General features: G+C 45.2%; 1 protein-coding gene across 1 annotated transcript in view; it reads right to left on the bottom strand.

The window, feature by feature from the left end:
- The window catches only part of FRMD7 (FERM domain containing 7), a 49,902-nt gene that overhangs the window by 14,085 nt on the left and 13,657 nt on the right, over window positions 1-22,160 (bottom strand). The window contains exons 3-6 of the mRNA XM_044234687.1: window positions 9,950-10,054; window positions 9,091-9,133; window positions 6,516-6,594; window positions 3,098-3,195 (exon numbers count right to left, since the gene is read on the bottom strand). Coding sequence (XP_044090622.1) covers window positions 3,098-3,195; window positions 6,516-6,594; window positions 9,091-9,133; window positions 9,950-10,054 — 325 coding nt within the window. The remainder of the gene's footprint in view (window positions 1-3,097; window positions 3,196-6,515; window positions 6,595-9,090; window positions 9,134-9,949; window positions 10,055-22,160) is intronic.

Genomic DNA, 22,160 nt, shown 5'->3' with positions numbered 1-22,160 from the left:
AGAAGACCACATATTCTATCATTCTGAGTGAAATGTCTAGAAAGGGCAAATCTATAGAAACAGAAAGTAAATTAGTGGTTACCGGGGCTGAGTGTGGGAACAAGGAGTCACTGCAGATGGGCAAGAAAGGTCTCTCAGCGTGATGGGAGAGTTCTAAAACTGGACTGTGGCCATGGTTGCACAGCTTTGTAAATTTATTAAAAACTGTTTAGTTGTAGCCTTTAAAAGGGTGAATTTTATGATAAGTAAATTGTACTTCAATAGAGCTATTTTTAAAAATAAATTAGAGGGGGCGCCAGAGTGGCACAGTCAGTTGAGTGTCCAACTTTTGATTTTGGCATAGGACATGAATTCAGGGTCCTGAAATCAAGCTCCCCACTGAGTGGGGAGTCTGCTTCTCCTTCTTCCTCTGCCCCTCCCCCCGCTCATGCTCTCCTGCTCTCTCTCTCAATTAAATAAGTAAAATCTTTAAAAAATAAATTACACACACACACACACACACACACACACATCCAACCCTACTGTTTATTAAGCACATGACCCTGACCCTATGTTGACCCTTGGAAAACATAAGAACACGTAAGACTGCTAGTTTTTCACTCCATGCAAGACTATGACAATCTAGGAAGAGACCTATGAAACTCACATGAGTAAATATCAGCAGTACAAGAAGGTAGCAAATGTTATGAGCATACTCACTGTTAGCACACTGGCCCAAAGTACCATCATCTCTCTCTACTGCTACAGCCTCTTCTCTGGTCTCCCTACTTCCACCATTCCAGAATAAGGTTTTCACCCCGGCAGCCAACAAATTCCCGTTAAAACCTAATTCCAATAATCTCATTCCTCTGCTTAACATGCATCAATGGTTTCCCATCTCACGTAATGTTCTAGGTCTTTAGTAGGTTTCTAAGGCCCTCCATGATTACTTTCTCCCTAGCTCCAGCCAGCCACAAAGTCTGCTTAAATGTTTCTGAACACTCCTGGCACATTCTCACCTCAGGCCCTCAGGATAACAGGATGTTATCCCTGCCTGGAACAACCTTCCAGCAGATTTCTGTAAAGCTTGCCCTCTCACCTCCTCCAAATCTTTGTTCACCTGTCATGTTCACAGTGAAGCCTACCCTGACTACTTTATTGAAAAATTGAGTATCCACTCCCTGGATTCCCCATCTTCCTCCCATATGTGATTTTTCCCCGATGCACTTACAACTTTCTAACATACATGCTATATTTCCTCATTTAGGTTGTCTGATTGTCCTCCACTGCCAAAAGGTGAGCTCCATGAGAGCAAGGCTTTGTGTTTGTCCAGCTCACTGTCCAGTTCCCCGTGCCTATAACAGCACCTGCCATGTGGTAGGCACTCAATAAGTTTTTGTTGAATGAATGACAAAGAAGTTACTAACAGCATTCGTAAAAGGGATGTGTAAGAGAGACTTAGGCAGATGAGGTCAGCATGTGGAGATTCTGGAGTGCCTAGGATGTAAATATCAGATGAATGACTAAATGGGCAAAAGAACGAGCCACCTGCTGATGTTCTGCACACTGCCCTAGCGTCCAGTGACTTGCCCTGGGAGGATTGGGACTCACTGAAACTTTAGATTTCTTCCTATGGAAAGAACTTGTATCGACAAAGTATTCTCTAGAAAAGCAAAAGTCCTCAGTGCTATGCCTCAAATGGCCACTAGGGAATGCCCAAATCCATAATGCTCAGCTATTAAAATTGAAATCGGGCTCCCCCACAGCCATGAGAGGCTGTGGGGGAGCCCCAGTCATTAACAGGCTGATAATGAAAAAGAAGTCTTCCAACATTGTTTTGTCTATGCGCCTTACCCCACACCCCACCCCACCAGCCGAGCATTCAAAGCCCACCCATACAACTTGTAGTTCTCTGTTACTTTCCCTAAACAGACCCTATGCTTGAGCTGTACCTGAGCTGTGTCTCTGCCTATCACTACCTATGTGCTCCTTTAAGGTCCAGCACAAAAGCCACCTCCTCCAGAAGCCTTTCCTGATTACTATTGTTCTCACTGCCCACTGCATTCCTGATACCTTGGGGCTGTGGTCACCTATCCCAGGCAGGCATCCCTGAGATAAACACCGATTTAGACAATGTCTCTCTCCAAGCACTTCGTCCTGGTGCTCGCAGTGAAATCAGAAATCTATCAGCTCTGGCCTGTCAGAATGGTCAGGGACAGAGGTCAACACCGAACTTGTAAAACAAGCCCCAAAATGATGTTACGATCCCGCAAAAGTGGTAAAGAACAGCCTGTTCTTGGAAGGCCTTTCTAGAAAAGGGAGAGAGTCCACTGGCCATAGGAGATGAAATACTGTCTCCAGCCGCCTTGACCCCGCTGTTAGGGAGAAGACTGGCTTGCCTTGCTTTACCCTCTCCCAAGCAGGCCCCCGCGGTTCCCCGGGTCTCCTTCTCCCTGCCTTCATTATTCAGCCTAGTCCAGCTACTTGGCTGCCAGCAAATGGGGGACCCTAGTAGACCCCTGGGGCCTTTTTCCCTTTTGGCCTCTTTTACTTGCTGTACTCTGCTTGGTTCCCCAGACTCAGGATAAAGAGCAATGCAGAAATCCCATCAAACATGATGGTATGCTACAGAAAGCACATACCAGAAATGTATCCCGGGGCAAGCAGAGGAGGTGGAGCTTGCCTGGCAAAATCCATGCCTGGACAGACGAGTTCAACCCAGCTCCTGGACAGCAAGACCCAGGTGGGGGTGGGGGGTGGGGGTTGGTGAGGGTGGAGGTTACACCATGATGGAAGAAAACCCGCATTGACTTTTAATCTACATAACCACTCTATGAGAAGAACCTCTTGTCACTATTGTAAAGACCAGGAAACTGAGGCACAGACAGGTGAGGGGACTTCACCCAAGCCTACAACAGCTAGAACATAGCAGGGACTGGATCTGGAATCCAAAGCTGAGTGGCTATAACGACCAGCCTCTTTGTACTGGTCCATGAGGATTCCGGACACTTTATGCAGGCTTTCTCTCCTCTGTAAGTCCTAACACAGGATGGGCAGAGATAGGGGTGCTCCGCTCCCTTGCTTGGCTCTCGCCCCGAAGCCGCCGTTTGCTACTTACACTGTAGGATGTGAGACACCATCAACGCGGAACAGTTCTCACTGCATGGAAGCCTTCCTAGAGCCAAATCCTTCTTTATCTGAAGAGTAAAAAGATACCTGAAAAGAAGTTGGGGGAAAATCTCTTGAGAAAGAAACAGGAACAAGAGAGAACTATTTCCTTTCTCCCCGATCCAAGATGTTTCAAAAAAGAAACGGCGACCCCAAGACAGTGAGATGCCTTTTTGGGAGGGTGACTAAGGCAGAGGTCTGGTGCAGCATTTTGGCAGGCCTCTCTCACCCGGGCTAAATCCTCCCGCCAGCCTGGGGGAGTTGGCCAATCATCCTCTCGTGGTTTCTGCCACGGAGCAAAGCCACAGACCGAGGCCGAGAGAAAGGGAGATTCAGCAATACAAAGCTGGCTCAGGCCGCTCTGTTTAGCAAATGCTTATCAAGCCCTCTCTATCAAACAGCTTGGTGGGGCAGGATCGATCAGACCCATTTTACAATTATAGAAGGGCAGAGGTTAAGGGATTTTAAGCAAGGCGATTTTGCCCAAAGATAGCAAAACTGCGGCCAGATGTCAGGTCACCCACTGAATTGAGGCCTCCTCCTACCCAAAAGATTGTGTTGTGGAAATCAAGGACGTGAGGCCGGGCTTCACCTGTACTGCTTTCTCTGTATCCTCAAAGCCCAGCCCAGCACTGGCCACGGCACAGGCAGGAAATGCCAGTGTTCTGAATGGAATGAAGCCACACTGCCCTTTCGCTCACCGAAGGCTCGTCAGGGACCCAGCAAGTACGAATAGGTATCCAGCATTCATGAGTATCTACTGTGGGCATTTCCCAATATAAGATGAGCCTTTCTAAATAACATTTTTATCTGGACTTTTTAATTTAAATCAATTAAGCCTTGAAAACAATGTGGTAAATCAAAATTAATTGCAGGTGATAGAAAAACAGGCAAAATTAGTAGGTGATTATGCAATTTTAAACGCACTCATCATTATAATCCTTCAAATTATGAGCTCCCCTAATGGGCTAGAAATGACTCAATTAGAAAATTTATATTTGCAGACCACTCTCAGAAACTCACAGATTGGCCCCAAACGAGGCATCCTTGTGAAGTCAGCTATGGTTAAGTATCTGCAACGGACCACCGAGGAAAAAATAAAGGAAGTCTAACCTTTGCCATTGCCGGCTTTCAAATATAGATGTGAATGAGAATAATAAGCCTCAATTGCTAAAGGGAAAGAGAATCTCATTTTGCTCCTAGCAAGCGAGAAAGGAAACTTCTTGTCATTTGACACGTTCCTTGCTATTAAGAGGGCAGCTGCCTGCTACAAATACCAAATCCTCACTCTGAACAGCTGATGAATCATTTATCATCGCATTGATTTTCTCATTCTTTTTTTTTTTTTTTGGGCGGCCGGGGGAGAAAGTTTATCTCCATTAAAATTGGTCATAATTTGAGACTCAGATGGGTTAGCTACTGCAAACCGATACAGATACCAAGATATCGGGTTATCTGGGAAAGTGGCCTACAACTCACAAATGTGGGGCGAGGGGCAAGCCAGTGACAGACTTGTGAAAGGTGACGTCTGCAGAGACCACTCAGAAAACTAGGGCCCCTGTGCAGAAGGGGCGATCCGTGTGGTGGGCAGGGGTGGGCGGAGTGGGGGTGCGGAAGGCCCCACCAAGTCACTCTAGCTCCCGGAACTTTCTCCTCCTCTATAAACCAGGAGGGTTGGGCTAGATGATAACATGCATCCCTTGTAGGGGAAGATTCTAGAGTCTAGCAAGCACATTCAGGTTTGGAAGAGCGTTAGGTTGACAGTGCATTTTTGGAGAAACAGGGTTACGTTGTAATAATGAAGGGCATTGTATATAAGTATAAATATACTTTTAAAAATGTTATACTGGTGACTTTTTAACTTTTTTATTTTTATGAGTATAAAATATTTTACCTATCGAAAATTATGAATAATGTATAATTATAAATGGTTGTTAAAATGATATAAAACAATGAATAATTTATAATTATTAAAGAATTATAATAAAATTATCAATGATTTATATTATATATGATAAATAATTTATTTAAATCATTTTTTAGACTTTTAATTTTTTTACTTTTTAAATTTTTTATAAGTACACGTCATCATCACTCTCTACCTATGGGATTCACGCGCATGTGCACGCACGCGCATGCACACACACACACACACACACACACACACGGTTTTCAACATCTACGGAAATTAGCTGGTATCACTCTTGTGCCATCAAGCTGCCCTCTGACCAGAACACGGATGCACTGAAGGCGAGCGCTCTTATTGTTGTAGCAATTAATGGCAGAACCCCCAAGTGGGCACCCAGGCCGACTCCCCTGCTAGAATGCCACCCTTCCTTCTCCCTGAGGTCCCCACTCTTTGCAAAATGAACGCTTTGGGGACCAGCCAGGCCCACCTTCTCTCCAGCTCCTCACGATCTCCCAGAGAGTGAGAGCCAAGCTTTCCAAAGAAGTCTGGAAGCCCGTTCTCTGATAAATGGAGAATAATGATTCTTTTTTTTTTTTATCTCTTTTCTTAACATATTATCTATATTTTCTTTTTTTTTCCCCAATTTAATTATTTTCAGAAAAACAGTATTCATTATTTTTTCACCACACCCAGTGCTCCATGCAAGCTGTGCCCTCTATAATACCCACCACCTGGTACCCCAACCTCCCACCCCCCCGCCACTTCAAACCCCTCAGACTGTTTTTCAGAGTCCATAGTCTCTCATGGTTCACCTCCCCTTCCAATTTACCCAAATTCCCTACTCCTCTCTAACGCCCCTTGTCCTCCATGCTATTGGTTATGCTCCACAAATGAGTGAAACCATATGATAATTGACTCTCTCTGCTTGACTTATTTCACTCAGCATAATCTCTTCCAGTCCCGTCCATGTTGCTACAAAAGTTGGATATTCATCCTTTCTGATGGAGGCATAATACTCCATAGTGTATATGGACCACATCTTCCTTATCCATTCATCCGTTGAAGGGCATCTTCATCATTAGCCCTCAGGGAGATTCAAATTAAAACCACATTGAGATATCACCTTACACCAGTTAGAATGGCCAAAATTAACAAAACAGGAAACAACATGTGTTGGAGAGGATGTGGAGAAAGGGGAACCCTCTTACACTGTTGGTGGGAATGCAAGTTGGTGCAGCCTCTTTGGAGAACAGTGTGGAGATTCCTCAAGAAATTAAAAATAGAGCTTCCCTATGACCCTGCCATTGCACTCCTGGGTATTTACCCCAAAGGTACAGATGTCGTGAAAAGAAGGGCCATCTGTACCCCAATGTTTATAGCAGCAATGGCCACAGTCGCCAAACTATGGAGAATAATGATTCTTAAGTAACATCATGCAGCAGACACACAGGGAATTTACCTTGTAAGCTCTTCTCGAAGATGTCCGGGGTCCACTGGGAAAAATTTCACCATAAATTTGAAAACAACCTCCTTAGGATCTTAAAACACAATATCTCCATAAGTTTTATTTAAATGTCCATCACAACAGTTACAGGTTTTTACACACACACACACACACACACACACACATATGCTTCCCCCTGTCCTTTCTGCACCCCCGCCCCATCACTCCCTCCCTCAGACTTCTCTTTTAAATTTCAATCTTCCACTTTTCTAATATGGTGCTATCTCTGGATTGTGTCTTCATGTGGCTAGCAATCGCGAAAGTTCTCCTGCTCCTCTTTCTACCCTCTTTCCCTCTGAGTTTCCTTCTGTAAAGCTGGCGCCTCTTTCGGAGCCCTACTGGGTCCTCTAAGAAGTGTCCCATTTAAAAAGATATATACCACTTGCCCCTTGGGCTTCTGCATTCCCAGCTGAGAGAAGAGCTCAGCTTTAGAAGCAGGTGATTATCATCTGGCATCAAGCATCTTATAAGGGGAACTAGAAGTGGACGGACTGCTGCTTCTTTGTTGCTTAAAATCTGCTTTAAGAAAACACATCAACTTGCCTTCACTCCTGCTCGGGTTTGAAAAGAAAAAAAAAGAAACTCTTTGCATCAAAAGCAAACACATCCATACACCATTAACACCATTCATTCAGCAAATATTTGTCAAATGCCTATTACAGGTCAGGCATTGCACTAAGCGGGCACAGGCACGGGGAATACAAAGACAATGAAGCTCTCAGAAGAGGCAGCCTGGCGAACGGCAGACGGTTGAGAGCACGGAGCACTGAGCAAGCACGAGAGGGAGGACAGAGGGCTCCGGTTAGATCGAAATTGGAGATAAACAATCATAACACAAGGACATACTTACACCGAGAAATTATTTCTTTCTTAATTTGAAATTCCAATTTAGGTGGACATGTTTTCTTTTCTCCGAGGGCCCTACACCTGAAGATAGTTTTGCCACAGACAGGAGAGGTAGGCATTCGAAGGGGTCAGTGGCAGAGGGAAAACTAGACCGGCAGGAGCGCTTCGTGGCTCAGGCGAACAAGTTCGGACTCCATTCTAAGGGCAATAAGGAGCCACGGAAGCCTGTTGAGCCAGAGCGTGATGTGGTCACCTTTGTATCTGCAGAACTTCCCTTGGGAAGTAGGGTAGGTGACGGATCAGGACAGCCAGTTAGGAAGCGGTTGGAGTAATGTGACATGATTACAATGCGGTGGGAATAGACAGAACCAACACGGAGAGGGCAGGTGAGCCAGGGGACACCATAAGACAGCGTTTCTCAAAAGTGTTCACTGAAACCCCCCTGCGTCAGAAACACCTGTGGAATGTAACACGCAGGTTGCTGGCCCCCCAACCCGGGAATGAGGCCCGGGAATCTGCATTAGAACAAGTGCTCCTACTCCCCACTGGAATCTCAGAACCGCTGCACTAGGTGCTGAAAAAAGGGGCGGGGGTGGGGGGGGAGGTTTCGTACACTGCGGGCACCCGAATGTGAACTGAAACAAATGGGCAATGTCTGTAACATGATAAAACTAAAACATCTTCAGGCTGAGCGTGAATGGCATTATAAGTAGCAAGGTCAGATTGCCTAAAATGGGCCAGTTGGGAATTAAGATTATGTTGCATTAAGGAGCGCCTGGGTGGCTCAGTCAGTGAAGGGTCTGTCTTTGGCTCAGGTCATGATCTTGGGATCCTGGGATCGAGCCCGGTGTCAGTCCTCTTGTCCCTTTCCCTCTGCTTCTCCCCCTGCTCATTCTCTCTCTCTCTTTCTCAAATAAATAAAATCTTTTCTAAAAAGAGTATTCTGAATTAAAAGCAATCCAAACCCAGACAGTTCAGGAAACGCTCTTTACCACCCAACCCCAACAGGCTAAACCTACATTGCAAAGGAGATCCTGTACCAGGAAGAGAGCTATCACCTTAGATAACTACATTATAATATGAACTGGGTGTGGTAGACAGGGAGGGACCTCCCAAGGCCTGTTTGATCAAAGTCCTCCTGTCCCATTGTTTCTGAGTGGCCCAGCAAACATTTGTCTACCAAACATTTACTTCTCCTTTTCCCCTGCGAATTGCTTTCTTTGGCTTTGAAGTCCCAGACCCCTACTCCCTTCTTTGCTCAGGATGTCTGATTGTCTTTTAATTTCCAGGTTTCTGTGGCCTCCCCCTATGTATGAGATTAAATTTGAATTTCCCCTGTTTATCTGTCTTGTGTCAATTTGATTCTTAGTCAGACTAGAAGGACCTTGAAGGGCAGAGGAAATTCTTCCTTCCCTGGGAACGTCAAGGATGCTCCCAAGATCTGAGCCAATCCCCAGGATGCTGTCAATCTCTCCAAAGATCCAGCAGCATGATTTTTTCTTCATCTCGGACAACATTACAGTGATTTTTTAAATTGCCAAATTCACTGGACTTGTGAAGGATTAACACGATGCTTCGAAGCCCTTTTCTCCGCTTATATTTGGCGAGGAATATCATGGTGTCACTGAAACATTTTCAAGTTGTAACTGGGAATTAGCTGCCTTCGGTGATTTCCCATACTTACTTTTCACTTGCTTTGTAATTGGCTTCAGCAGTTCCAACCAGACCTGTGATAAGAGTAATGAAAAGAAATTGGTAGAACATGGCATTGAGTACAGCTTTTTTTTTTTTTTTTTTTTTTTTTGGTAACAAACAGAAGTCAGCACAAAATAATCAAATACCAAACTATTTTGGCCCACTTCTAAAGAAAGTTAGAAACAGCCGTGTCAAAGAGCTGATGTATCTCCACCACACTCAGTTAGCCCCCTTGTATTTTTCCAGTGACAGTGAACGTTGTTGATCTATAAAGTCTTTGTTGTCGACATTGAATCACTGCTCCCTTGCCTAAGTAGGGTGACAAAGGTGTCACATCCAAGGCTCATTAGTTACTACAAAGACTAATGAAGGCATTTGGCTCTGCATTTGAATCTTATATCCCCCAAATGCCAGCTTAATCGATCTAATGAGCCTTTCTGGGAAGGTGCCAGATAACAGATATGCCAAGGCAGGACACAGGAGGAAGAACACAGAGAAGGCGGGGAGCTGAGAGAGGGGAGTGAAGAATTCACTGAACCCTCACTGGTGAGTTAGGAGTCTTCATGGTAGAGGCTGAGGTCCAGCCTCTGGGAAATCAGAACCGATAAAGCAGAGGTTCTAGTTCTCGGGGTGACTAAAGAGGAGTAGAGGGGAGAAAAGTTTGGGAAACTGAGGTGATTTTAGATAGGAAAGGAGGGAGGAGGGGAAACTTCATTATTAAATCCAGGCACTTTGCAAGGGTTCAAACGCTTTTTGATATTTTCAATCCGATTTGAGCCCTACATACGTAGCCTCAAACAGCATTTTAGAGGCTACACACAAAAAACCCTGTAATGAAACCAACTTACATTATTTCCAGAATGGCTACAGAATTCTAATCCGAAATACTCCTTTTCAGCGAGATTTAGGTGGCTGCAACTCAGGTTAAACAGCGCCTTCCCGGATGACTTTTGCTAAACAAAACAGAGAGATCATAGCACAGTCTGTGTTCCTAACCTGAGATTGTCAGGCCACGTGGAAGAAAGGGTGGACGCCACCCACCTCTCGGCAGACACCGTTTCCTCTAAGCACCCTTCAGCCGTCCTGCATCCTCTCAAACCACGAAGTTTTACGGATAAATACATGCACCTACCTGTAGCTTGCTTTAGCCCTCCGGCCCCCCTCCAAAAAGCCCCAGACTCATCACAAACCCTCTTGGAAAAAGAGAGCCTTGCACTGAACTACGGGGAGATCGGCAGTGTTACCCTTTCAGTGGAATTCTTTAATCAATTCATCCCACGGGCAATTTGAATGATTTCCCCCAAACTGACAGACAGTTTAATCAAGAAGCAAACCTGACCTCCTTAAAAATCCTTCTGTGGCTCGCCTCAGTTTAGGCTCTCCATCGGGAGGCTGGGCCCTCTCTCCCTCCCTTGGCCCTGCCCGCCCCTCCAGCCTCTCCTCTTGCCCCTCCCCCTTGCTGGCACTTTCCTTTCTAATAATCGCAGCCCGCTTGCTTGCTCAGGTTCCCCACACCTGTCAAGTGGTTTCTCGCCTCATGCTTTTGCTCCTGTCATTCCTTCTCCACAGACCGCCCTTCCCACCTTTCTTTGGTCTGGCTTACTCCTACTCAGCTTAAAGGCTGTCTTGCCTGGAGAACTTGCCCTGATCCTATCGGCGACAGGTTGAGACAAGGGCAACCTCTGTGCTCCCAAGCACCCTCGCTTGCCTCACACGTGATACTCTCAACTCTGGATGTGTGTCTTCCCCATTGGACTGAGTCCCTTCAGAGAAGGGACCTCGCTTCATTTCTCCTGTGACTCACCACGTCTAACTCAGAGCCTGGCACCTAGTAGGGACTCTTGAATGTCTGTTGCTCTAACGTGAAACTGACCCAGTGACGCATGGGTGCTCCTTGAGCAGACTTCACTTTGCAGCCTTTCCCACCACATCTCCCAGCAATTCGTTCCCATAACGCCACACATCATGTTTCCTCCCCTAAAGCCCGAAGACACTGTGAGCACAAAAGAGCCCCTTTCCCAGGTTTCTCTGAGAACAGGAGCTTTGAAGATCTCTTTGCAAATCTCTTTAAGCGGAGCACAGCTTTAAGCGGAGCATCAGACCATTCCAGACTGATCTCCAGCCACCATCAGAGCTGAACCCGAGGGTAGCTGTTGCAAGGAGGACTGTGATGGGAAAATTGGGCCCTGGCGGATGGGTGCAGAGACACGCCACTGAAAACCCCTAGTTAAAGCCAAGTCACGCAGTGCCCGTGGTGCTGCTCAGGAAGCCGGGGAAGGGAAATGTAGCTGGAAATCACCGACCCGTAGAACTCACGGCAACCTTGAGAGGTCAGAGAGTCTGGCCACCCTCCTCTGACCCCCTACCCTCTCCCTCCAGGCAGTGCCACGCTGAGCAGGGGACCCACATCTGGGATTTAATAGCTTCCAGGAAGGTGGCCTACCTCCCCACCCTCTTCCCCCAGTGACCAAAAATCCTTCCTTCTCCCCTGGACCTCGCTCCGCTTGGTTTCACCGTCCAAAGCTGCACGGACTCAACAGGCACGTGGGTTAACCAGGGTCCTATTTTGAAATGCAAAGAGGCCGCCAGGGGCGACACCTACTGCATCCCCAGCACCTGGACAGAGGTGGGGGGGCTTGGATTTTTATGTTAGAGGTCACATTGGAGCTGTGGTCCTGGAGAGGGGGGTCAGCCCACACAGAGTTGGGGGTGGAACACAAGGGCGTGAAAGGCCTTGGGGGGCGGTGGAGGAGGGGTCGTCTGGGAGGGAGAAGGGAAGGGGGAGTTTTTGCCTATGTGGCAACCTTGCCTAGGGCAAATGCTGACACAGACCATTCCAGACAGATGAAATCGCTCCTATTTTTAAAGTCGTCCAGACAAGGAGCTGCCATGGGATTTTTATTATGAGAAAAAAAAAGAAGAAGAATTTCTAAAGAGAGATACGACAGCAATACTTTTTCCGACACCAAGGAAACATTTCAGTCATGAGGACCAAATTCCGTCACAGACTCCAGTTTCTTTGCAAACAATTTAAAAAACTCAAGATTTTCCTTTCTCCTCCTCACTTTTGGATTCCTTTTTTTCCATTGAAGTATTTAATCCTCCCCATCAAGGCTGCCACATTCCATGTGTTTGTATATTTAAAGGTTTCTGCTGTCACAAAGAATATATAGCCCTCTTGTAAGGATGCCAGTCAAGGCTTCCTTTTTGCTCTCTTCCATAAGATTCCCATACCATGTTTATAAGAATAATCTTCCGATTCTTCTGTCCCTGCACATGTTGCCAACTGGCTCTAAAAGCCTTTGGCAATAATGCATTTGGAGGTCAGGTGCTCACGTGGCTGGGGCTCTCCACCCCCACCTCGGGAGAGGCATTTCCCTTCAGCCCTCCATAATATACTTCGAAATTGGCCAGCCTTGTGGAACGTGTTGCATAATAGGCAAGCTCTTGGTTCTGTCTCAGCCTGCAGACTTTAATATTGTTTAACCATTCCAATCCAATTCTGTGATTTTTACGTTGCGATTATTTTTCTCATAATAACTCTTTACATGCAACTTTTCAAGACTTTTTTCTTTTTTCCCTTTCTGGACTTCTGATTCTCTTTTCTATTGCAAGTTCTTGTTTAAGCTGACATTGTCAACATTCTAACCCAGTTCTTTTGTCGATCTAAAGTCTTTACTACCAGTCCTCCCACTCAAGGAATTGGAACTACAATCCTGAATCTTGTTTAACCTTCTCCCCTGATTTTAGTAGAACAGCGTTTGTCTTAAAAAAAAAATACGCACACACACACACACATAGCACAGAACATACAAAATCTGTATTGTGTTATTGGTAAAGCTTCTAGTCAACAGTAGACTATTAGTAGTTAAGTTTTGGAGGAGTCAAAAGTTATGCATGGATTTTCAACAGTATAACTCTTGTGTTGTTCAAGTATTATATCTATATCTATAGATATGATACTTATATATATAATTATTATATATTTTTTATATATTTTATATATATATATATATATATATATATAATTTAGAACTTTTTAGAACCTCTATCTATAATCTCTAATTTACAAACTGTGTTTTACTCATAATGATTTCTGGGCGCTCCAAAATCCTCTTTTCATGGGCACAACAAATATTCCAGGTGGTTTCCCATACAAAACAATCTACCACAGCCTTTCGGCAGCTAGACCTGTCATATAACAATTTGTTAACTCAAACCCGAATTGTAATCCTGCTCTACCCACTTACTAACTGGATGAATTGGGGAAAATCTTTTAGCTCACAGATTGACCTGCCTTTTCCAGGTACCTGAAGACAGAGGCCATGTGTTTGAATACCCGGCAGTACGTACAATGCCCGGTAAAGAGTGGATGTTCAATAAATATTTGCTGAATAAATGGATGGAGCCAAATGATTAACTTGATTCCTATGCATCAGTAAGACAGCTCTCTCAGGAGGAAGAACAAATTAGTCACTATGTGACCTAGGGCAAATTACTGACTCTTTCTGAGCCTCAGTTAACTCATCTGTAAAATGGAGATAATAGTAGTATTATCCCATAGACTTGTGAGAATTAAACAAGATAATTCACATCAAAGCCTTTAGTACAGTGCCCAGCACATCATACGACTTAAGCAATGCACATATATAGATAAATGCATAGAAGAGTCTGGAAAGATACACAGTAAATGCTAAGAGCATTCTCCCTGGAGGGAGGATAGATTAAAGGGGAATTTTAACTTTTTACTCTGTGAATATCTCGATACGTTTTTAACGAGCACTCAATGATGCACTCAGAATGTTTTACAGTCCCTCTTTACTTATTTTTAAACTTCTATTTTTAAGTAATCTCTACACCCAACATGGGACTTGAACCCACAATCCTGAGATCTAGAGTCCCACGCTCCACTGACTGAGCCAGCCAGACAACCGTACATTCCCCCTTTAAAACACTGACAGGAGGGGCGCCTGGGTGGCTCAGTGGGGTAAGCCTCTGCCTTCAGACCAGGTCATGATCTCAGGGTCCTGGGATCGAGCCCCACATCAGGCTCTCTGCTCAGCAGGGAGTCTGCTTCCCCCTCTCTCTCCGCCTGCCACTCTGCTTACTTACGATCTCTCTCTCTCTGTGTCAGATAAATAAATTTAAAAAACTTAAAAAAATGTTAAAAAAAAAACCACTGACAGGACCCTATGTCATGATGAAAGCCCATGACCAGTAGGCCACTCTAAAGGTTGTGTACTTCTACACCCATCAGTTGAGTTCCATGCTCAATAATTGTTTTCTTGAAAGCATTTTTGATAATTCTACTTGTTAACGTAATCACACCATTAAATTGCATGGACCCAGAGAATCATTAAATTGTTTTCTAAAAGCAAGCATTGTTTCTATAAAAACTAAGTTCATCACTTTGCAAAAACTCAATAGAGGGGAATCCCCAAAACCGTGATGTCAAATTAGCTTTAGATATGACAGCAGTAAAATATGGGGCAAGAAAACACCGGAAAGATCCTGTACTCAAAATGCTTTGCAAACATCCACATTCTTTCTCCACATTAAGTAAGCAAATGCTGGAAATCATAGAGGATGCATCATGGGTGTGGTGTATAGAAGAAAGACAAAAGGAATCAGAAGTCCTTACTCAAAAAAGCTTTGACCCTTGAGCAAAAGATTGGCAAATGAATAATGATGTATGTTTTATGTCAAAATTAGAATTTTAAGGGGCACCTGGCTGGCTCGATTGGCAGAGCAGGAGAGTCTTGATCTCAGGGTTGTGGGTTTGAGTCCCCTGTTGCATGTGGAGATTACTTTAAAAAAATAAAATCTTTAAAAAATAGAAGTTTAAGGTGTTTGTGTGTGTGTACTTATGATTTTCTGCTTTAACAAATTTTATTGATTAACTGACCAACAATCACCTTTGACGACATTAGGTAAAGTAGAGTCTAATGTTTTTACACCTGAATGTGTACTTTAAAAAAATATACACTGTCATTAAGGTTTTGGAAAAGAATGAACTGGAACCGAATACAGCATATTTTTAACAATAGCATAATCAATTATTTTCACGTTTTCCTTATAGTTGTTACATTTTTCAGAAAGATGCAATAGACAGCATAAAATCTAAAAGTGTAGTGCCATACAAAAAGTCTTATAGAAGATGCTTTTCCTGTTTCCAGGGCTGATTCCCACATTCAAAATATTTCTCATGTTCCCCGCAGGAAATTGTTCTTGAAGTCACAGATGGTTATCACTCATTCTCCTGACTTTATGGTTATGTCTTACTTTTATCCCAAAATATGACTGGATTAGATCTGGCTGCCATCACAAAACACCATAGACTGGATGGCTTAAACAACAAACATTTATTTCTCATTTAGTTCTGAAGGCTGGAAGTTTGAGATCAGAGTACCAGCATGGTAAGGGTTCTGGGCGACCTCTCTTCCTGGCTTGCAGATGGCTGCCTTCTTGCTGTGTCCTCACCTAGCGGAAAGGTAACTGTCCCCCCCGCCCCCCCCACCTCCCCCCGCCTCCCCTTCTACTGCTCCCCCTCCCTCCTCCTCCCCTCCCCTTCCTTCCCCTCCTCTTCCCCTTCCTTCCCCTCCCCCTCCTCCTCTTCCTCCTTCTCCTCTGACCACCAGACCCATTGGATCTGGACCCCACCCTTATGATCCTATTTAACCTTAATTACTTCCTAAAAGTCATATCTCCAAACAGGACCACAGTAGTCCCATTGGGGTTAGGGACTCAATAGACAAATTTGGGTGGGACACGATTCTGTCCATAGCATTGACCCAGCTGGATGCTGGAGGGCCCCCTTTAGTTACCATATCCACTCTTTATGACTTTGGCTCTCTCCGAACATTAAATCCACTCTCAAATAACGAAGATTTATGAGGCATTTGGGAAAGAATGTGCCCGGTTACAGAAGGCCAAAACAGAGTTCCAAGACTGTGCTGAGTACCTGTAATAAATACGAGGAGGGGGCTAAGAATGTGAGCCCCGGAGCGGCCAGCCCTAGCTCTGCCCTCTACCTGCTGGAGGGATGATCTCGGACAGGCTATTTCATCTCTCTGAATTTCAATTTCCTTAATTGTAAAATAGGATTGTCAGAAGCCAAACACAAAAGGCCATATGTTCTATGATTCCATTTATAGGAAATGTCCAGAACAGGCAAATCCATAGAGACTGGGGTGGGGGGGTGGAATGGGGAATGACTGCTCATTAGTATGGGGCTTCTTTTGGGAAGGATGGAAATACTCCAGAATTAGGTAGTTGTGATATTTGCATGACACAGTGAGTCTACTAAAAACCACCAAATCGTACACTTGAAAAGGATGACTCTTATGGCATGTGAATCTCCTCTCAATTTTTAAAGATTCATAGAGAGCATTTCATGAGAATATTGACATTGAGTGCTTTACATAATGTCAGGGCCGTAGGAAGAGCTCAAAAAGAACTGTTAAGTGTCGGAGGGCCGTCGTCCAAACTGGCACACTCTCAAGGGTTGACAGGGCTACTAATTGTTATATCGTCACAACAGCTGCAAACCAGGATCGTCCTGGACGAAGCCTGGTGGATGGTCACCTAGCTGTTAGAATCTGGATCACCCAAGGGGTCTGTTTTTTTTAAAATATTTTATTTATTTACTTGGAAGAGAGACAGAGGGAGAAAGAGAGAGAAAGCATGAGAGGGGGAGAGGGTCAGAGGGAGAAGCAGACTCCCCGCTGAGCAGGGAGCCTGATGCGGGACTTACTCCCAGGATCTTGAGATCATGACCTGAGCAGAAGACAGTTGCTTAGCCAACTGAGCCATCCAGGTGCCCCCCAAGGGGTCTGGTTTGATGAGGGTGGCACTGATCTGAATATTCAAGATCTGGAATATTAAGGATCACCCACGTAAATGTAGGTGTCATAGAGGCCAGTGCCAGTGGATCAGACCTTTGTTGGCAAGTGAATGAGTTGCCTTTGGGGCTGTTAACCCTCTGACTCCACAGAACAGCCTCGCAAAAAAAAAAAACCAACAACAACAACAAAAAAAAAAACAAAACCCAGGAAGAGAATGCCTTCATCAGTCTTAGCCTTCTCCTTAATAAACCCTCTAAAAGTTAATCCCTCACCTCCCCTTTAGCATGTTTTTCTCCATTCTCTAGTCTCTTTACCCAATTCTTTTTTTTTTTTTTTCTATTTTAATCATCCCCTTTCCCCTGGCCCCAACTCCGGGCTTACTTCTCATGCCCTTACCTTGGTCCTTTTATGTATGCCTTTATTCTTTTGTGAACTTTCTCCCCTCTTGTCAATGTAACACACATTACTGAACACCTGCTCTGTGCCAGGTACTTTATGGGGCTCCAGGGATCCTGGGGTGAACTGGACACAGGCATTACCATGAAGGAATACAGAACAGGCTGGCAGGCCAGTCAGGCACTTCAACAGGTAATCGCAGTAGCTGGGGCCAAGTGCCCTTGTGGCGGCATGTAAGCAGGGGGTAATAAAAGATCACATCCAATGGGCCCCTAACCCAGAAAGATGGGAAAGGGCAGAGCACGATGGATTCCGACTGGAGTGGACACCTAACCCAAGACAGAAAGCAAGAGTTGGAGTTAGCCAGGTGAAGAGGAGGATAAGAGAAGGATGTCAGAGGCAGAGCCTAGAAAGCCTGGTGTGAACGAAACTGTTAGCAGTGAGGTGTTCGGAAAAGAGAAATTGAGACATGGGGACTGGAAAAGTGGGTGGGAGCCTTACCAAGACGGGCCTTTTGTGCCAGGGGAGGCCATAAACCGGAAGGCAAGGCTCGAGGTGGGGATCGCTGAATGACTTTAAGTGGAAATTGACATGGTCAGAGCTGGGTTTCCGGAGCACCGTCTGGACAGTGGTTAGGGCAGAGGCTCCCAAACTGTAAAGTGCATATGAATCACCTGGGGATCTTGTTAAAATACAGATTGCGATTCGATGGGTGGGAGGAGGGGCCTGAGAATCTGCACTTCTCGCAGTTTCCCAGGTGAGACTGGTCCTTCTGCTGCTCTGTTACCAACACCTTGCAGGATGAGGGTGTAAGGAACAGAGGGAGTGGGGGGCAAAAGAGGCAACAGGTGGAGCCGGGGTGGGGGCTCCTTCCACAGCTTGGGTCAGAGAAGATAGATGGTGGCCTGGACATTGGCAGCCAAGGAGGTGAGGTATGAGACACGTGTCCGCGGCCAGTACAGTGGGGCTGGGGAGGTAAGGGAGAGTGAGAGGCCTGGAGGTCCCTTCACTTGCCCCCCTTTTGCTCTCGGCCAGGGCCAGAGTTTGCATCAACCATGGCCGAGCTTCTGCTACCTTTTATTCGCCCTTCTGCATCACCCTGCTCATTCCTGACATCTGTTTCTTTGCCGGTTGCCCCACCGACCACATGTACAACAAGGGGCTACCCCCCCTCACCCCAGAAGCTTGCCTCCCTCACTTCCCACCACTCCTTGCCACTGAATTCTTCCCAGACCCACCTATCTGAGAGTGGGGATGCTTGGAACATTCCTCACCAATGTCTGCACATACTTGAGCCCATCCTTGGACACTCCCTACCCTGTGCGTCAGTCTGGAAAGAAAATCATGGTTTGTCATACCAAAGTTTTCTGCCGATGTACACTTACAAAATATCTTCTTGACACTCCGTCTCTCTCTCTCTTTTAAAACATTTTACTTCTTTATTTGACAGAGAGAGCACAAGCAGAGGGAGCGGCACACAGGTAAAGGGAGAAGCAGGCTCCTCGCTGAGCAGGGAGCCTAATACGAAGCTCGATCCCAGGACCCTGGCATCATGACCAGAGCCAAAGGCAGATGCTTAACCCACTGAGCCACCCAGGTGACCGTGACACTCTGTTTCTGATGTTCTCACTGATTCCTTCTAAAATCATCCACTTGGAAATTTTTTTTCTGGTCTTTTATGATGCACCTGAGAGCTTTCTTATGTATTATCCCGTTTGCAACTTACCCCAGTCACCCGCTCTGGAACTGGCTGAGAATCAGGTCTGTCCAGGATAGTATAAGCACATTGCCACTCGGCTTCTTTATGTAGACGACTGGGAGCTAGTCCCTTCTGGCCAACCTGATGGCTAATTTCCATCTCTCCTTTTCCTCTTCACGTACCGAACTCCGAATGGCATTTCAGAACCCAGAACCACAAAGGCACTCTAGTAAGAGTATCTGATTTGTATTGAGTAGAATAGTCTGGAGTTCCTTCTGGACTTGGGTACCATTTGGTACAGATCCAGGGTTAGAATGTTTTCAGTGACACTGGTTTAATTTCAATGATGGAAAACCCTCCTTCACCTCAGTCTAGCTCTTTGTTTATAAACAGCAACAGGCATACAACTCATTTACAGAGAGTGTGGGTCCCTCCAGAGGTAAATCTTTTTCTTTCCCTGTCATGCACAGGCTATCTCCAAAAAAAAAAAATCTCAGAACCCCTTAGGGATTAAACCCTGAGATGGCCCCTTTTAAAAGGCTGTTTCACTTTTCATTAAAACTGAAAATATCCTGGGGTGACTGGGTGGCTCAGTCAGTTAAGCTTCTGCCTTCCACTCGGGTCATGATCTCTGGGTCTACGTCTCTGTTAAATAAATAAAACCTTTTTAAAAAATGCAAATAACCTGAAGTTGCAAAAAATAAAAAATAAAATAAAACAAATAAGCCCATGTCTCACACATTTACCCATGGATCAGTTTTCTACGAAATTGAACATGATTTCAGAGTATGCACTAGGTAAACTCCCCAGGAACCTAGGAAATGGAGCTCCTTCAGGGCAAGGCAGAAGAAATGATTGGCTATGCTGTACCCCTTCTGTGGGGGGTTGAACTCCTGGTAAAAAGCAAGAACCACTGAGAGGCTGATTTCCAGGTAGCAGCCATTCATTCTAAAACGGAGCCCTCTCTGCAGGCAGCTGGTGGAAAGCAAGGTGCAGTTAGACACATCAAAGAGCAAAGAATAAGTAGGAAGTCAACCAAGGCCTTTTCCAAGGAGCACAGAGGCTCAGCCCTAAACCCTGGAGGGAAGCACAGTTTAACTGGGTACTTAAGATTTCCTGGCCCCTTGTATTTGCTTGTGCATGTGTGACATTCACACCAAGCTACAACTGGTTTTTATTTTATTTCTGAGAACACATGCAGTTCAGAGTACTGCGTGTGTGATAGATGGGCGCTTAACGTTGTTTAAGATTAGGTGCTCAGAAAGATTTCCAGCCCACGTGGCTGCCCCGGCAGGGAGCGGTCCGGGAGCATCAAGGAGAATCAAAGTGAGTGGCCGCCTGACTGCCGCCCTCTTTACCGGCCGTATTGATACTGACCAAACCAAGTTCGGGAGAGAACTCTGGAGACAGAGAGCTAGTCTAGTACCTGATAGATACTTTCTGGCAGACACCTTTTTGAAGCTACCAGAAAATGGTTGGTGTTATTGCCTGAGGCCTTACGGAGGCCTGGCAATGATCTAGACAGGTTGCAACTGATTCACAGTCTTTGCTGGATGGTGTCTCATTGCTCAGAGTTAGCCTTCGTACTAAAGGAATAAAAAGAAAAAAAAAATCCAAGAGTACCACTCTAATAGCAATCTTGCCCCCACTCCTGGGACACTGTTATTACCATGCCTATATTGGAAAGGCTGTTGAAAAGTGACAGGGTAATAATAGCATTCTCAAGACAGTGCTCCCAAGTCTTGTCGAAATTGCTAGCTACTCCGGGTAATTAAAACAATGATAATTGTTTGTTTCCATGTAATGCTTTAGCACTAAACCCGTGTGGTGTGCGTGATGCACAACCAGATTCCAAATGCTAGCAGGAGTTTTCTTTAAATCTGAATTCGATAAAACATTCTGTATGTATCCAGCAATACGGGACACGCAGGACACAAGAGAGACCATCAGATGTCATGTAGTCTGGCCCCTTCGTTTTCTAAGTGAGGAGATTTGGATCTGGAGCAAGGAAGAGACTCGCCCAAGGGCTTTCAGCAGGTTAAAAGCAAAACTGGGGTTGGGGGCACCTGGGTGACCCAGTTGGTTAAGTGTCTGCCTTCGGCTTAGGTCATGATCTCCAGGTCCTGGGATCGAATCCCACATCCAGCTCCCTGCTCAGCGGGGAGTCGGCTTTTCCCTCTCCCTCTATCCCTCCCCCCTGACCCTGTGCTCTCTCTTTCTTTCTCAAGTAAATAAATGAAATCTTAAAAAAAATATAAAAGCAGAGCCCATTGCATTACACCAGGCTGTCCATGGAGGACAAGAAAGAGAGAAACACCCAAAACGCCTTCCTTTGATCCACTCTTCCCTTTCATGGTCACTCTTTTTTCCTAACCTCATCTTTTCTCACCTTTTGACTGTACTGTTGACTCCTGTTTCTGTGCTGCTTACAACTCCAACGTCTCTCCATTTCTGTCTCTTCCTTCCTTGAATTAGTTTTATTGCCTTTAGAAAGAGTGCTCAGTATGTCGCCCAGCGGGGCTCTGAACTGGTTGGAAGCCACTCTGTTCTGACAGGTTGTGAATTTCACAGAAACTCTATAAAGAAGCCATTAAAGAATAATGCCTTTTAAAACATCTACTTAATAAGAGGCCATGAAACACAACGTATTAAGGTTACTGTGGAGAAGCTGTGCTGTCTGAACAGAGAATCTTTTAAAAATATATTCAGGAAAGTCTGCCAAACTAAATGGAGTGGGGGAGGCACATGTGAAGTTTGGGGATCCCTAAGAACATAGTAGATCAGTGTATAAAATATATACCAAAATGTTAAAAATCTAGGCGATGGAATTTTATTGGGATTTTACTTTTTTCTTTTTGTTGCCAGAGTTTTCCAATCTTTCCATAACGAATGTATGTCTTATCACATATTAAAGCTGGATGTGAAAGTGGAAAAATAATAATGAATTTCTAAGGGCTTCTAACTGATTAGCAAGACGTGAGGTCATATGAACTGTCACTCAGGCTAATTTCCCTGCCACCGAGTGTCTCGTTCCCACGCCCTGCCAACACCCCCACGTTAGCCAGGTGTGCTGGCTTTTTTGACACCTGCAGACTACACCAAGAGACCAGCTCTGCCCTG

This window comes from Neovison vison, chromosome X (genome assembly GCF_020171115.1).
Source record: "Neovison vison isolate M4711 chromosome X, ASM_NN_V1, whole genome shotgun sequence".
Lineage (NCBI taxonomy): Eukaryota > Metazoa > Chordata > Mammalia > Carnivora > Mustelidae > Neogale > Neogale vison.
The sequence above is the reverse complement of the archived record's forward strand: the minus strand, read 5'-3'. Positions and strand labels throughout refer to the sequence as shown.